At 39.5% G+C, this 15785-nt stretch overlaps 1 protein-coding gene across 2 annotated transcripts in view; it reads left to right on the plus strand.

Moving 5' to 3' along the window:
• prkcz (protein kinase C, zeta) overlaps positions 1–15785 on the plus strand; it is a 395150-nt gene that overhangs the window by 204480 nt on the left and 174885 nt on the right. For both annotated transcript variants that reach the window (XM_063033456.1, XM_063033457.1), the window contains one exon: positions 15273–15358. In XM_063033456.1, coding sequence (XP_062889526.1) covers positions 15273–15358 — 86 coding nt within the window. The remainder of the gene's footprint in view (positions 1–15272; positions 15359–15785) is intronic.

Here is a 15785-nt window from a genome sequence, read left to right on the forward strand (position 1 = left end):
ATAGAAGTTGGTCTTGAGCCTAATGGTTTTTGTATCTTCTGCCTTTTGAAGGAGGGGGAGAAGAGAGAATATCTGAGGTGGGTTTATCTTTGCTTATGCTGGCTGCTTACTGAGGCAGCAAGAAGTATTGACAGAGTCCGTGTAGGGAGACTGGTTTCCGTGGTGGGTTGAACTGTGTCCATAACTCTCTGCAGTTTCTTGCATTCACAGGCTATGCAGTTAGCATACCATGCTGTGGTGCATCTGGAGAGGATGCTTTCTAAGGTGTATTGAAAAAAATTGATGAGGGTTGATGGATATGTGCCAAATTTCTTCAGCCTCTTGAAGAAACACAGGCATAAGTGAGTTTTCTTGACCATGGTATGTAATAAGTTAGACCAGGACAGGTAATGTTTACTCCTAGGAACCTGAAGCTCTCAATGCTGGAGACATTGCATGTGCACCACACCTCACTGCTCCTCCTAAAGTTAATGGACATCTCTTTTGCTGATAATAAGGAAAAGGTTTTTGTCCTGACACCATGTCACTAGGCTCTTTATCTCTTCCTGTACACCTACTCATCACTATATCAGATTCGGCCCATCACTGTAGTATCATCTTCAAACTTATAAATGCAGTTAGAGAGAATCTGACCATGCAGTTTTGAGTGTACAGGAAGTAACAAAGTATCCCATTGCAGTGGGAGGTGTTGACTCACAGGGGTTTCGGAGTTTGGTAATAAGTTTGCTTGGAGTTTTATTGAAGGTGGAGCTGTAGTCAATAAACAATAGGCTGATGTCAATAGTCAATAGGTGTCTTTACAACCCAGATATTCCAGGGATGAGTGTAGGGCTGGGAGAAGATGTCCACTATAGACCTATTAAGGCAGTAAGCAAATTGTAGTGAGTCAAAGTTCTTTGGGAGGCTGGAGTTAATACGTGTTGTGACCACCTTTTGAAATTCGTCATGATGGTGGATTTCAGAGCCACTGGCCAGTAGTCATTAAGGCACTTTACTTTATTTCTCTTAGATACTAGGATGATAGTGGTCTTCTTAAAGCAGTTGGGAACCTCAGAGTGAAGCAGGGAAACGTGCAAATGTCCCCTCCAGCTGATCTACGCAGGATCTAAGGACACAGCCAGGGACATCATTCACGCCAGATGCTTTCGGCGGGTCTGCCTCTGGATGACTGAACTTGTGTCTACCAAGGTGACTGTGGGTTCAGGTGCATCGAAGGCTGTCAGGGTGGGTGGTGACAAACCAGTCCTCTTCTGTTCAAAACATGCATGGAATTTGTTAATCTCAATGAGAAGGGATGTGCTGTTGTCAGTAATGCTGCTTGACTTCGTTTTGCAACCCATTACATCATATAAGCCCTGCCACAACTGACAACTGGTCTGGGACTCTTATTTTAGACAGCTATTGTCTCTTAGCATCTCTGATCATTTTGTAATGGTCATATCTCAGTTTCTTGTAAGGGTCAAAGTCACTTGATTTGAAAGCTGCAGAACTAGAATTCAGTAGGGAGTGGATCTCCCAGTGTATCGATAGTTTCTGGTTTAGGGTCACAAAGACTGAGAAAGAAAAACATGCAAAAGCTGTGAAATACAGGGTCAGAGTTGTAGCAAATATGTATTAGATCAGCCAGTGTCAGTGAAGAATGTAAAGCTGAATTAATACTATAGGCAGATGCTTATGACATAATTGTTATAAAGAGGGAAAATGAGTGACCAGAAATCGTTGAATTTAGGGTGAAGTCCTGCATGAACTAAAGATAAAATTCTTTTTCTCAAGCATATGTTTGAACATTGGCGGAATAACGCAGGAAGCAGCAGGTTGAGAGGATGAAGGACTAAAGTGAAAAGCAGTTGAAAGTTAGGGTCTTCACTGAAAATGATCAAAAGCGCTTATAAAACAGTCACCCAATCTGCTTTTGGTTGCTTTAAAGTCACAGCAGCACTTTGTGAGTGCCATTAGATTGTAAAATGTACAACTGAATCATTATTTCACCTGGAAGGACTTTTTGGGTTTCTGGGTGGGTGGGGGTTGGTGGGTGGACAGGATAGAGATAAAAGAGCAAGATGTTGCAAATCCTGAAATTGCATGCGAAGAAGAGAGGATGAAAGGAGAAGGGAAGAGATGATACAGAATGGTGGTAGAATCTCTTTGATGCAAGTAGAAATTATGAAGGATTGGTCCATTGAATGTGGAAGGTGCTGCACAGGAATAAAGGACCATGGGAAATCTATCCTTGATTTGTCCCAAGAGAGATGGAGTGAGATCAGAGATGCTGGAAATAGATGATGCACGTTCAAGTGCTCTTATCAGCTATGGTAGAAGAGAAGCCATTGTTAAGAAAGAAAGGAAGGCATCTCAGAGGCAATTATGTGAAAAGATGCATTATTGAAACAAATGAGTGAGGTGCACGAAGGCAGGAATCAAGGCAGTATGATAAGCATATATGTAGGAGTCTCTGAGATCGTAATCGATGTTTGTTTTGCAGTAGGTTATCCATCTTCTTGCTTCAGTTTTCCTTCTGTCCACTGACATGAATTGATCTTATGGGCATTTCCTATAGGCTTGATGTGCATTCCCCTTCTTTTATGTCTTCCTTTTCCCTCTATCTCTAAATGGTTCTCGTTATTCATTTCATTAAATAGCTTCATCAATAAAATTACCAAAGCAATTTCACTCCCACTGTGAGTTATTCCAATTGTCCTATCTGTCCACCTCTACCTACTCTAAAACTTAAATTAAATCTTTTTTCCTCTTTTTTTTTCTGGTGAAGGGTCTTTAACTTGAAACATTATTTCTCTTTCCACAGACTTTTCATAAAATTCTTAGTGTTTTCAATTTTTATTTGCAGCATTATGACAGCTGTTTTCTGTGCCACTGTGAGATGAGAAATTAGCAATATGCGATTTGTAGTATTTCTCATTCATAAAAAAGAGAAATTGTCATATCTAGTCACAGCATAATCGTACAAACTTATAATCACCTAACCTCTTATTGATGCCCTTGGCCGATTGCATACGTAGCCAAATACCAACTGGTAATTGACCCAGCCCAACATGTCCCAGGCTTTAAGTTTCCAAGGAAAACTTGAACAGCCCTCAGTCATGTGAGGATAAGCCCTTGGAGTTGTAACATTCAAGTCAGAGCATTGCCAAATACTGGATGCTTCCTAGAGGCAACACAGCTATTTATACTGCTTCAGGTTAAGTGATTGAGAGAATTGCTAACCTTGACAATGAACTGTGACTGTATCCCCAACCATGTGAATTTCAGCTATACTGATCTTGCATACTGGAATAGAAAAAAATGTGATTAGATATTGTGAAACATTGCCAAGAGTAGTTTCAGGGTCTGGGAGAATACTGGGTTGAGGGGATGCTAGGATTGTGTATAGGTATTTGTTGTTTTAATAGTTTGCCACATATTGGGATTCATCAATTCACAAGAGAGGTGTTCTTTAAAATCTGCCATTTTGGCTAATCTTTTGCCTTATGTGACACTGTGTCAAATCTTATTGCTGGTTTTGTGTAGGAGCTTATGAGTTTTATGAGATTAAGTGGATTATATGAAGCGAAATTGTCAAGTCTGCTGACTTTTCTTTTAATCTTTCAATGTCCTTTTTATCTTTGTCAGTGTCCTAAGTTCTTGTGAACAATGTACATCTGTAGCATGGTTTATCTTTATAAATGTTAAAAATAAAACAAAGTTGTATCTGAAAACGCTAGCACAATGTCAGTTTTGTGGTCATGAAGGATGGTTGATGGTGTAATGGTTTAATTGCAGTGCTTTATGTAAAGGTCGATGTCTGGAATGAAAAGATGTTCTGATCAACTATGTAAAGTCGTCTATTCTGATTCAAGATCTAAACCAGATGGAGCTCAACCCAGATAAGTGTAAGGTGGTTTATTTTGGTAGGTCAAATATGATGGCAGAATATAGTATTAATGGGAAGACTCTTGGCAGTGTGGAGGATCAGAGGGATCTTAGGGGGTCCGAGTCCATAGGACAATCAAAGCTGCTGCGCAGGGTGGCTCTGTGGTTAAGAAGGCATACGGTGCATTGGCCTTCATCAACCGTGTGATTGAGTTCAAGAGCCGAGTGGTAATGTTACAGCTATATAGGACCCTGATCAGACCCCACTTGGGGTACTGTGCTCAGTTCTGGTCACCTCACTACAGGAAGGATGTGGAAACTATAGAAAGGGTGCAGAGGAGATTTACAAGGATGTTTCCTGGATTGGGGAGCATGCCTTATGAGAATAGGTTGAGTGAACTTGGCCTTTTCTCCTTGGAGCGACAGAGAATGAGAGGCACATGGAGCTTAGAGAACTAGAGACTATGGATAACCCTAGGTAATTTCTAAAATAAGTAAGTACATGTTCGGCACAGCATTGTGGGCTGAAGGGCCTGTATTGTGCTGTAGGTTTTCTATGTTTCTATGTTTAAAGCAATGAACTGAGAATGTTTGAGAGAGTTTAAAAAAGAAGATACATTTGGATTTTAAAAATAATTTCATTAAGGTCAATATGGTAGACCATAACAAAGTTTAAGGAGTATAATTAACATGAGGCTTGGTATTATATTGCATTCATTTGACTGGTAGCTTAAATCTAACAAAAGAGAATGAGATGATGACATTAAAGAAAAATGGGACATGCTGATAATGTAAGATATTGAGATAGTTAATGGGCAATTTGTACATGCAGAAATCAGGATGGATTAGTTGAGTTGATTGCCTTATTTTTACATGCTGTATGATAATGAGATTATTTACTTGGAGTTATGTAGCTGGGCATCATGGAAGACCAGAGAAGTACAGAGGTTCTGTATTCAATTTTGAGCAGTGTATATAAAAGGTATGTTTTGGAGCTGGTACAATATAAGATTCACTGCAAGGTTCCAGGGCAAACTGATTAAGCTATGAGAGCAGGTTTCACACAAGAGGGTCTTTCCCTTTTAAAATTATAGCTTTTAGCCAGTTAATGGTTTCTCCCTATTTGGAAACTCACCTTAAATAGTGTACAAAGCATGGAAATGGGAAAATTATCTATATATGATCTTTTGCAATCTCGGCACTTTACAGTTGTTGAAGTATTTTCAAATCTAATGACTGTGCTGATATCAGAAACAGCAGCTATTTTGTATGCTGTAACTAGTTAAATTATTTTTAATAATTAGTTAGACCATAAGACAAAGGAGCAGAAGTAGGCCATTCGGCCCATCGAGTCTGCTCCGCCATTTTATCATGAGCTGATCCATTTTATCCTATTTAGTCCCACTGCCTCGCCTTCTCACCATAACCTTTGATGCCCTGGCTACTCAGATACCTATCAATCTCTGCCTGAAATACACCCAATGACTTGGCCTCCACTGCTGCCCATGGCAACAAATTCCATAGATTCACCACCCTCTGACTAAAAAAATTTCTTCGCATTTCTGTTCTGAAAGGGCGCCCTTCAATCCTGAAGTCATGCCCTCTCGTAGTAGACTCCCCCATCATGGGAAACAACTTTGCCACATCCACTCTGTCCATGCCTTTTAACATTCGAAATGTTTCTATGAGGTCTCCCCTCATTCTTCTAAACTCCAAGGAATACAGTTAAACTGTTTATAATTATATTGATTGATTAAATATTCACTATGACTCCAGGTTACATTCCCCTGTTGTAATATAATCGAAGTAGGAGTAGAGAATGTAGACCAAAGAACTGCCTCCATTTCAGACAGACCATGGCTGTCTTGATTTTAGGCCTCACTGGCACTTTCCAGTCTGAGCCTAGATGCTTTTCTAATACAAAATTCTGTCTCTTTACTTTAATATTATTGAATGGCTCAGTGTCCATTGCCCTCTAAATTTGAAAATCATAATGATTTGCTGCTTTCAAGAAGGAGAAATTCCTGTACATCTCATAGTTTTTATTCATATTTGTTCCTCTGAATTTTCTTGTATCCATCTGAAATGGGAGGCAGGAGGTTGCTTTACCGTCTGTGTAAATGTTGCACCTCCAATAGTACAGAACATAATTGTGAGCCAAAATTTAGATTCAGTGGAATTAAAGTCATTTCAGAAATTGAGAGCAGGATGCACATATAATAGAAGAATTGAAATTTCATTGTTCTGAGCAACACACACAAAATGCTGAAAGAACTCAGCAGGCCAGGCAGCATCTATGGAAAAAAGAAAGAGACAGAAGGCCGTGGAAGAAAGAAAAAAGATGGGGGAAGAGCACCAGAGGGAAGCGATGGGCGGGCAAGAAGATAACACGAGAGAGGGACAAGGGGATGAGAAATAGTGAAGGAGGGGGAGGCATTACTGGAAGTTTGAAAAATCGATGTCCATGCCATCAGGTTGGAGGCTACCCAAACAGAACATAAAGTGTTGTTCCTCCAACCTGAGTTATCTCCTTGGCCGCCCATCACCTCCCTCTGGTGCTCCTCCCCCCCCTCCTTTTTTTTTTCTTTCTTCCACGGCCTTCTATTTCTTTCACCAGTCAACTTCCTAGCTCTCATCCCTCCCCCTCCAAGTTTCACCTATTGGCTGGCAGTGCTCTCTCCCCTCCCCCCACCATTCAAATTTACTCCTCAGCTTTTTTCCCCCAGTCCTGCCAAAGGATTTCAGCCCGAAACATCGACTGAACTTTTTTTCCATAGACTCTGCCTGGCTTGCTGAGTTCCTCCAGCATTTTGTGTGTGTTGCTGGGATATCCAGCATCTGCAGATTTTCTCTTGTTTATTCACTCTCCTGACCAATGTTTTACTCAGTCATTGCCTTCTACATCTTTGACAGCCACTTTGGATAGAGGAAAATTTATTTTCCCCTCTTTTTATTGATTATGGGTTTCTAATAGGTCCTGTGTGGGAATTGCACATCCAAGGCAAGAGGTAATAGACGAGGAGCACAGCTGAGAGGATTATAGGGGAATCCCTACCATCCGTAGGAGACATTTATCAGGAGCACTGCATACGCAGGACCCTTAGTATTATTAAGGATCCTACCCTTCCATCCAGCATCCTCTTTGACTTTCTACCATCAAGCAGGAGACTACGATACATAAAAACAAGATGTGAAACATTTTCTTCCCCCAGTCCATTAGGCTTCTGATTTCCCTGCCACTTCATATTTGAAGTGTCACTGGTTAATCTGTTCCATACCTTACAATATTTAATATTAATCCACTTTGGTTTGTTACTTATCTGTGATTCATCTATAGATTTTATCCTTACCTTCATTAGTTATCTTGTGTGATGTATACTACGGTACTTTTCACCCTGCTTTGGAGAAACATTGTCTCATTTCTCTCACTTCTATACATGTTATATACATGTATATAGTTAAATGACAATAAACTCGACCACTTGAAATGTCCCACTCTCTCTGCTTGGTTACATAACGCCTCTGATTGTGCCTAGTGTCTGGTCTGTTTGTTCTTATTAATATCCTGAATAGTCCTAGAGCTGTGTGCTGAGCCCTATGCTGTATATTCTGCTCATGTTTGCATGGCCAAACACCTGACACAAAAGTGGTAAGGCCAACAATGATGAGATGGCCTACAGAGAAGAAGTGGAAGAGCCCAAGATCCAATGCCAGGCAAATAACCTCTTCCTCAATGTCATCAAGACAAAGGAGATGGTTATCAACTTCAGAACTCACACTTCTCACATCCTTCTTTACATCAGCAGCACAGCATGGAAACAGTTTCAAACTCACGGGAGTACACATCTTGCACAATCTCTCATAGTCCCAGAACAAATCCTACACAATCAAGAAAACTCACCAACACTTATACTTTTGAAGAAGCTGAAGAGGGCTTGACTATACACATCAACACTGATGACCTTTTACAGATGCTGCATCATGCATGTTACTGAAACTGTACCCGGTGGACAGAAAAACTCTACAATAGGTAGTCAAAAACTGTCCAACACATTGCCAGCACCAGCCTACCTGCCATCAAAAAAAAATATACAGCGGATTCTGGTTAAATGGGACAGTACATTTTGACCCAACAAAGCGGCTGCCCCAATTAGCTGAATTTTCATAGAAATACTTAAAAAGGTATAAAAAAGACAAACTATCATTTAACTAAGGAACAAATTATTTATTTAAATGAAATACAGTACAAGTGAGAACACTACCAATACGACTGGAGTACTATAAAGCTGTGTATTAGTTCCTAATAACTATCATTGAAGGAATTCATCCAGTATGTATGTTGCTGTGTTCTTTTGATTATCTGTAAATGACCATGGACTGCCTTTGTACAATGCTTTTGACAATTGCATCTTCCAAATCTTCATTTTCATTCAATATTCAAGATGTTTGTTGATACCTTCAAATTCTTGGTAGTTCGTAACTTGTTGAAGTAGTAAAATCGTTTCATTTTCACTCCTGACTGTTTCTGGCATCTCCAATAAAAATCTGAAAGCTTGAAATAAAGGTGAACAAAGCAGTTCTGTATTTTCTTACTGCTTTTTTCTCACCAACTATCGGTGACAAAAATCACTCTGTTTGCTCTGAGTACAGTGTTGTGTGTAACTTGCCACATAAGTGCAGTGACTGATGCTAGTTAGAAACTGTTTGACAACTTTCTCCTGTCCCAATTGAGCTGCATAGTTCCAAATTAAATGAAGGGAGTCTCGACTTTTTTCTCATTTAGTTTTTATTCTTAAAGAGTTATCCCAAATAAGCGGCTGCCCTGATTAACCGATGGTCCAATTAATCGGAATCCACAATAAGCAGAAAGGTGCTGGAAAACGGCCAGCATATCATGAGGGATCTCACCTAGCCTGCTCATGGACTGTCCTTCTCACTCCCAATTATTGTGTTTTTTTAAATTATTGTGTGTGTGTGGTTTTTTTTGGCTGCATCAGGTCTGGAGTAACAATAATTGTATTCTCTTTTACACTTGTCTACTGAAAATAACTTTAAACATAATTGAATTCTTAAATTGAATTAAGTGCTCTTTCTCCATTTTGAGGAGTCATGAGCTGGAGATCCATGAAGTTTAGCGATATTGCATTTCTTCGAGCTTTCCAGCACATCCTTGGGTATTTGCCTTCTTTGGTAATCTCTTTCCATGGCGGAGGTCACATCAACCCTGTTGTTACATGTTGGTTGCAAGTTAGTTATCTTCCAAAACATGCACACAAAAGACCCCCTTTGAAAGACTTATCTTCACAAACTGGAAAAGTCTATGATAAATTCACTACTTGCTTTGCATTGATTTTCTTTTGTTATCTAAACTGAAGTATAGGCTGAAGCCCTTACTCCCAGTAAGATGGCTAGATCACATTGGCCTCTCCGGGTCGAACAGATGGTGCAGATGTGTGTCTTAAAATTTTTTCTTGTGATTGCAAGACCATTTTGGACATTGCCAACATAACATTTTGCAAGTTCAGTCCATTGGTTCATTGGTGAAACCAACCGCACAGTGTGCTGCATGACCTCAGCTGTTGCATGGACCAGGCTTTTATGCCGTGGCGTCACCTGTTACAGCCACCCAGGGGAGGAGGCAGTGTGGGAGGGAACAGAGGTGATGCGGGGGCAGTGGAATTTGTGCTGGGTTGGTGGCTGGCCCCTCCCACTGATGCTGCTCACCAGTGTGAGATAAGCTGTTTTCCCTTCATTTACTGAAGCACCGTGAGAGGACGAGCTGCTTCATACTTGTTCTTGTAGAAATATGGCTCTAGGACCACATTCCATGCACCATCAATCTGCAGGCCACGCTACTCGGGCTTGTCTAATATTTTTTGTGACTGTATATACTATTGTAACTCCATATATGTATTGAGTGTAACTGTGTGTAACTGTATGTACCGTGTATTGCAACTTGGCTCTGGAGGAATGCTGTTTCATTTAGATGTATACTTATGTATGGTTGAATGATGATTAAACTTGAACGTATCTGCTGTCTATAGTATTTGAATTGCTTGAACAAGTAAGGATAATTACAATTCTTAACTAATCAAAAGTCATAGGTATAATACAGTCAGAATTATTATTAATTGAGGAATGAATATATTTTGAAAAGTAATAGAACTGTGGTGGAAATCACTATTTCTAAAGTTTCCATAATGATTCTGTGTTGTATTTTTGTTTGAAATGGTAGCAAGATCAGACACAAGGCCAATAACTGCATATAACTATTGGATTTTGTCATCGGATAAAATATTTCTCATACATAATTTTATTATGAGCCCCTTTGACAGGGAAGGTTTCAGGCTTGTTATTAGCTACCTAACACAAGTCAATGGTAAAGTAACTGTAATTAATAATTTCTTTGAAATTAATATTATTGTATTGTAATTCATGATCACTCCCCATTGAGTCCAATTGAAATGCAGGCCTGTATATTCATCTGCTGTGAAGATGGGAATAGACATGTCAGTAATCTCCTCCCTGGGCATCATGGTTCAATAGTCTGTTATCATGTCCTGGATTTGTGTGAAGAAATGAACTTCAGGCTCAGCATTATCAATGAGTAGCATTTCTATCACTATTTATAATATTTTCTTCTGATACTTCATTATACCCTCTTAATTTCTCTGTTAGAATACTGTACAAGCTACATTCATAACCAGCCTCTTGACCTTGCCATCCTGTGTATCCTTGCCCTGTATGTTTTTGTCAGACAGAGACAAGAGCATCACAGATTCGGTATGCAGTAATGAGGAATACTTCACTGTTAGAAGGCTGTTGCCCTTCTTGAGCAGATGGAAAAGATCTGATGTATTAAAGAGATGTGTTAAAGAGGAGCCAGGATCATCATCCTGAGAGTCCTGGCTAATATTTCCATCAGTGTTCAATATTTCAGTAAATGATCTATTCATTATCATGCTTGTGGGATTAGTGTCTGCAGATTGCTCACAGCATTATCTATATTACAATAGTGCCTCTGTTTAAAAAGAACTTCCTTCACTGCCAAGAACTGCAGGACATCCAGAGCTAGGGAAGATTGCTTATAAATGAGTACTGTAAGCAATGCTGCAACTAATCTGAATGCACGTGACCCAGGTATTTCTGCTAAGAATGCATTCTGGAATATTCCATAACCCTATGCCGACACCCTTCATGTCAATGAGTACAAAATTACACAGTAGGATTAATTTTGGAAGCAGAGAGCAATGTTCTGATGCTATTTAGCAGGTTTAGCCTACCAACCAGGATTGAATTTCTCAGCAGCCTCTGGATCCCATTGTCATAAATCAAATTATGCAACAAAGTTTCAACAGGATGTTACCAAAAATGATTTATTATATATAAGGAACAGGTGTATTTTCATTGGAGCTACCAAGCTCAAGAGTTTACCTGGTGATTGGATTATCTGATTACAAATCTTAATAATGGATTAATTAGTGAAAGGGGCACAAAGTTGAATTTACCACAAATACAGTTGAAAGAAAGATTGATAATTTTTTTAAAATTTAAGATGATTACAATATAGGACTCGTGGTGAAACATTGTTTCAGTTACGGGGTAATTAAACGACGGAATAAGGGGATTGTGAAAGGTTACAATGAGCAAGCTGGAGGATAGGATTTCACTAAGTTGAGAAAACCATTTTACAGATAGAGCAGGTCTGTTTCCAAGCTATAATTGTCAGTGAATATTATTCTAGGAAGAGGGTCTTGTAATTTTAATGAGTTTTCCATTTCCTTTTCTAGTATACTTCATGAAGTGAAATACTTATTGTTTGTAGATAATTTTAGGAACTTGATGCCCACAACTGAATTTCTTTTTCATTTGCACAATCATAAGAGATCCTGCAGTTCCTAAGAATCTTGAGCATCACACACTAAGTACTAGAGGAACTTGGCAAGTCAGACAACATCTATGGAGTCGATATTTCAGGCCGAGATACAGGTTTCCCCCACCATCCGAAGGTAGAGCGTCCCTATGAAATGGTTCGTAAGCCGAAATGTGGTAAAGTGAAGAAGCAATTACCATTTATTAATATGGGAAAAATTTTTGTGCGTTTCCAGACCCAAAAAATAACCTACCAAATCATGCCAAATAACACATAAAATCTAAAATAACAGTAACATATTGTAAAAACAGGAATGATATGATAAATACACAACCTATATAAAGTAGAAATACTTATTGCAATCATTGAAGTACTGTCCAGTGCAGCGAAAATCTCACACATGCGCTCTCAGCAGAAGCACTCTCTCCAGTAACCTTTAAGCTATGAGGCTGCCAAATCGTACCAAATAACAAATCATACTAAATAACACAAAAATACACAGCCCATATAAAGTGGAAATACTTTTTGCAATCATTGAAGCACAGTCTAGCACAGCGAAAATCTCACGCATGCGCTCTCGGCGGAAGCACTGTCGGCACAGACACTGTCGGCGGATGCATTCTCTCCAGTAACCTTTAAGCTATGAGGCTGCCAAATCATACCAAATAACAAATCATACTAAATGTCACAAAAATTCACAACCTATGTAAAGTAGAAATAATGTATGTACTGTGTAGTTTCACTTACGGGAATCGGGATGGTGTGTTAGGCTGAGTCGTTGGAAATTGGGGTGGTGGGAGGTAGAGGAGACTGGGGTGTCATCTCATCGTAGTCTATTTCCAATAGGGCAGCCAGGTCATCTTCTATGTCTGCCTGCCTCGATATCGAAGGTTGAGGTTCGTCGTCTGCTGTGGCTGATGTGCAAGGCTTGAAAAACGACAGTATACTTGACTGTTGAGCCTCGCGCATTTTTAGATCATACAGTTCTTTGTAAGCACTCAAAACATCCTGCAAACCTGCCCTAAACCTACCTGTCCTTTCAAAATTAAAGTCATACTTTTCAGCGCTGTCAATCGCAGCGAAAATCTCACGCAACTGCTTCACATTCAGTCCCTGGACGACTTCATTTTCGCTACTGCGTTCGGTTTCGATTGTTATCCTTTCCTCTTGCAATTGCATCAGCTCTTCATCTGTCAATTCTTGGTCATGGGATGCCAAAGCCTCTTCAATATCATCTTCGTCAACTTCCACAAACCTAGCCTCCTTAGCCAAGCTCACTATTGTTGTATTTATTGTTGATGATTCGAAGCCTTTAAAATCGTTCACTGCTTCGGGACATAGTTTCCTCCAAATGCCATTTCTCATTGAGACTGTTAGCCTATCGAGAGCATCTCCAATGTTGGCGATTGCCAGTTTTATATTGTAGTCTTTCCAGATCTCTCGCAAAGATGCCTCAGAGTTGTTCTCTCTGTCAATAGCACTTACAATAAAACGCATCACATTTTGCGTATAGTAAGCGTTAATTGTGGCTCTTAGGCCTTGGTCACATGGCTGCAGCAACGATGTCGTATTCGGCGGTAAGAACGCAACATGAATGTTACTGCCATACTTGGTAATGTCAGGCAGATGAGCAGCACAATTATCGACAATCACAAGACACCTATTATCGAAGTTATTTTCTCTACAGTATTTTTCAACGAAAGGACTCACGTATCTGCTCATGTACTCAGAAAAAAGCACTTGGGTGTTACAACTGCTTGGATGTGAACGGAACACAACAGGAAGTGTTTTCTTATCAACGCCTTTAAGTGCCCTCGGATTTTCTGAATGGTACACTAGTAGAGGCTTAGTGACGTTAATAATAGGCATTAGGGTAAACAGGCTTCGATGCCTTGTGCCCCTTAGCCTGCTTTTCTTCTTTCGAAATAAATGTCTTACTTGGCAATTTTTTCCAATAAATTGCAGTTTCGTCACAGTTAAACACTTGCTTATACGAATAACCACCTTCTGTAATCATTTTCTTCAGTTCTGCTGGGAACCTTTCAGCAGCTTCAGTATCAGCCGAAGCACTCTCTCCAGTAAACGTTAAACTATGAAGCTGCCCTCGCCTCAGAAACCGATCAAACCACCCGTGACTACCTTTAAATTCCACTTTCGCAATACTTTCATCACCATCGGCCAGTGCTTTCTGTTTCAGCTTATTAAAAAGACTGACTGATTTCTCCTTAAGTATAAGATAACTTAAAGGAACACCATGTTTTGTACACTCATCAATCCACTCAAGCAATAGACTTTCCATTTTATCCATTACTGGATGCCTACTAAGAGAGACCACTTTGCTACGAGCAGAACCAACAGTAACATCGGCAGCTTTCAAGATTTTTTCTCTCTGCGTATAAATAGTGCAAATGGTGGATGCAGGCAAGTTCAACGCGCGGACAATGTCCTTACTTCGTTCACCACGATCGAAATGCTTAATTATGTCTAGTTTTACGCTAAGTGTAACACCCTTACGAGCTCTTTTAGGCTTTTCCGATACCTTCGAACTCATCTTGCTAACGGATGCACAAAATAAATTGAGATAAAGCACATGTTTAAGCAATGGCGGCTAGAATGCAGTTCCGGGGGAGGAGCTTGGCTGCTTGGGGCACGCGCTGCTTTTTTCATAACAGTGAAAAAACCTTCTGTTAGCAAAAACAGGGTACTAATGTAGGTCTTCCGTAACAGTCAGGTTTTGTAAAGCGAACGTTCGAAAAGCAGGGACACCTGTAATTGGATTCTATTTTATTTCGCTCTGCAGCTGGGAATGCATTTCAAATGTAGTGGCTTTAAAACAAATCATCATGTATGAAGAGTGTTGCAGAAATTCATTTCTTTCATCGTTCTGACCGAACTAAATACAAACAAGTTAGATATGCCATGTTTTTTTAAAAAAAAAACTTATGCTCACATATTTGGGTTATAGAAGTTAGTTGAAGTTTTCACCTTACCCTTGCCGCCAGCAAGAAGTGCTTATGTTACAAAGTAGTTGCTAGATTTAATTATTGCAGTAAAAAGATGTCACAGCATTATGTTGTATTTCATTACTATTTTCAGCCTTGAATAAAATAAAGCAGAAATGAAGTGTTCAAGAGGAAATGATTAATGTTGCTCTTGTATTCCCAGGTGATTCTAACCCAATAATAATTGCTGTAGTCAAGGATACTTCCAGAGGATACTTCCAGATGCACATCATGCCTTCTTTATTTTAGTTGCATTTCCAAATGACAAAGCGCTCCACTGGAATTGTTACAAGATTAAAGTTAAGAGATGTGGATGGGGCACATCGACAGGCAATAATAGATTATTTTCCCCATTTTTGCAGCATTCCATCATGGTTTCCATGATTCTACTACTATTTGCTCATAGTGTGTGAGATTTGCTGTGACACTGAGGGATGGGCATGCACCTTGTACAGCATTTTTCTAACTGATCAGTTGCTCGAAGGGAAATGCTATTATGCTGATGCTTTGCATCTTTTTTTCGTTTCTAGAATCAATCTATAGGCGTGGGGCAAGAAGATGGCGGAAGCTCTACCGTGTGAATGGACATCTCTTCCAAGCCAAACGATTTAACAGAGTGAGTGAATGGTTATGTCGTTGCATTATGTTGCACATTAATTGAGCTTTTTCCAAACACAATGCATAGTATATTCATAGTTAGTCCTGCTTGAATGTAATGCAAAACTAAATATTCAGAGCATATATTTAATTAAGATTAAAATGGATAATTTCTCTGCAATATTAGTGGCCATCAGTGTAGTGGACTTCATATTTAGCATTGGCTCATATGTGTTTAGATTAATATTCAAGTTCAGCATTGAGAAAGAACCTGAACACACATATTCAACCATTTCAATTGAGATGTTGGGTTTTGAGACAATCAAAGGTATGTTTTCCTAATACATTGCTTTTAAAATAATGTGTTTGGCTGTGTTTTCCTTGCCACTTATTATTGGTGCTTTTGCATAATGTAAAATAGACGCAATGTAAATAGAAGTCTTCAT

The sequence above is a fragment of the Mobula hypostoma genome, chromosome 25 (genome assembly GCF_963921235.1).
Source record: "Mobula hypostoma chromosome 25, sMobHyp1.1, whole genome shotgun sequence".
Lineage (NCBI taxonomy): Eukaryota > Metazoa > Chordata > Chondrichthyes > Myliobatiformes > Myliobatidae > Mobula > Mobula hypostoma.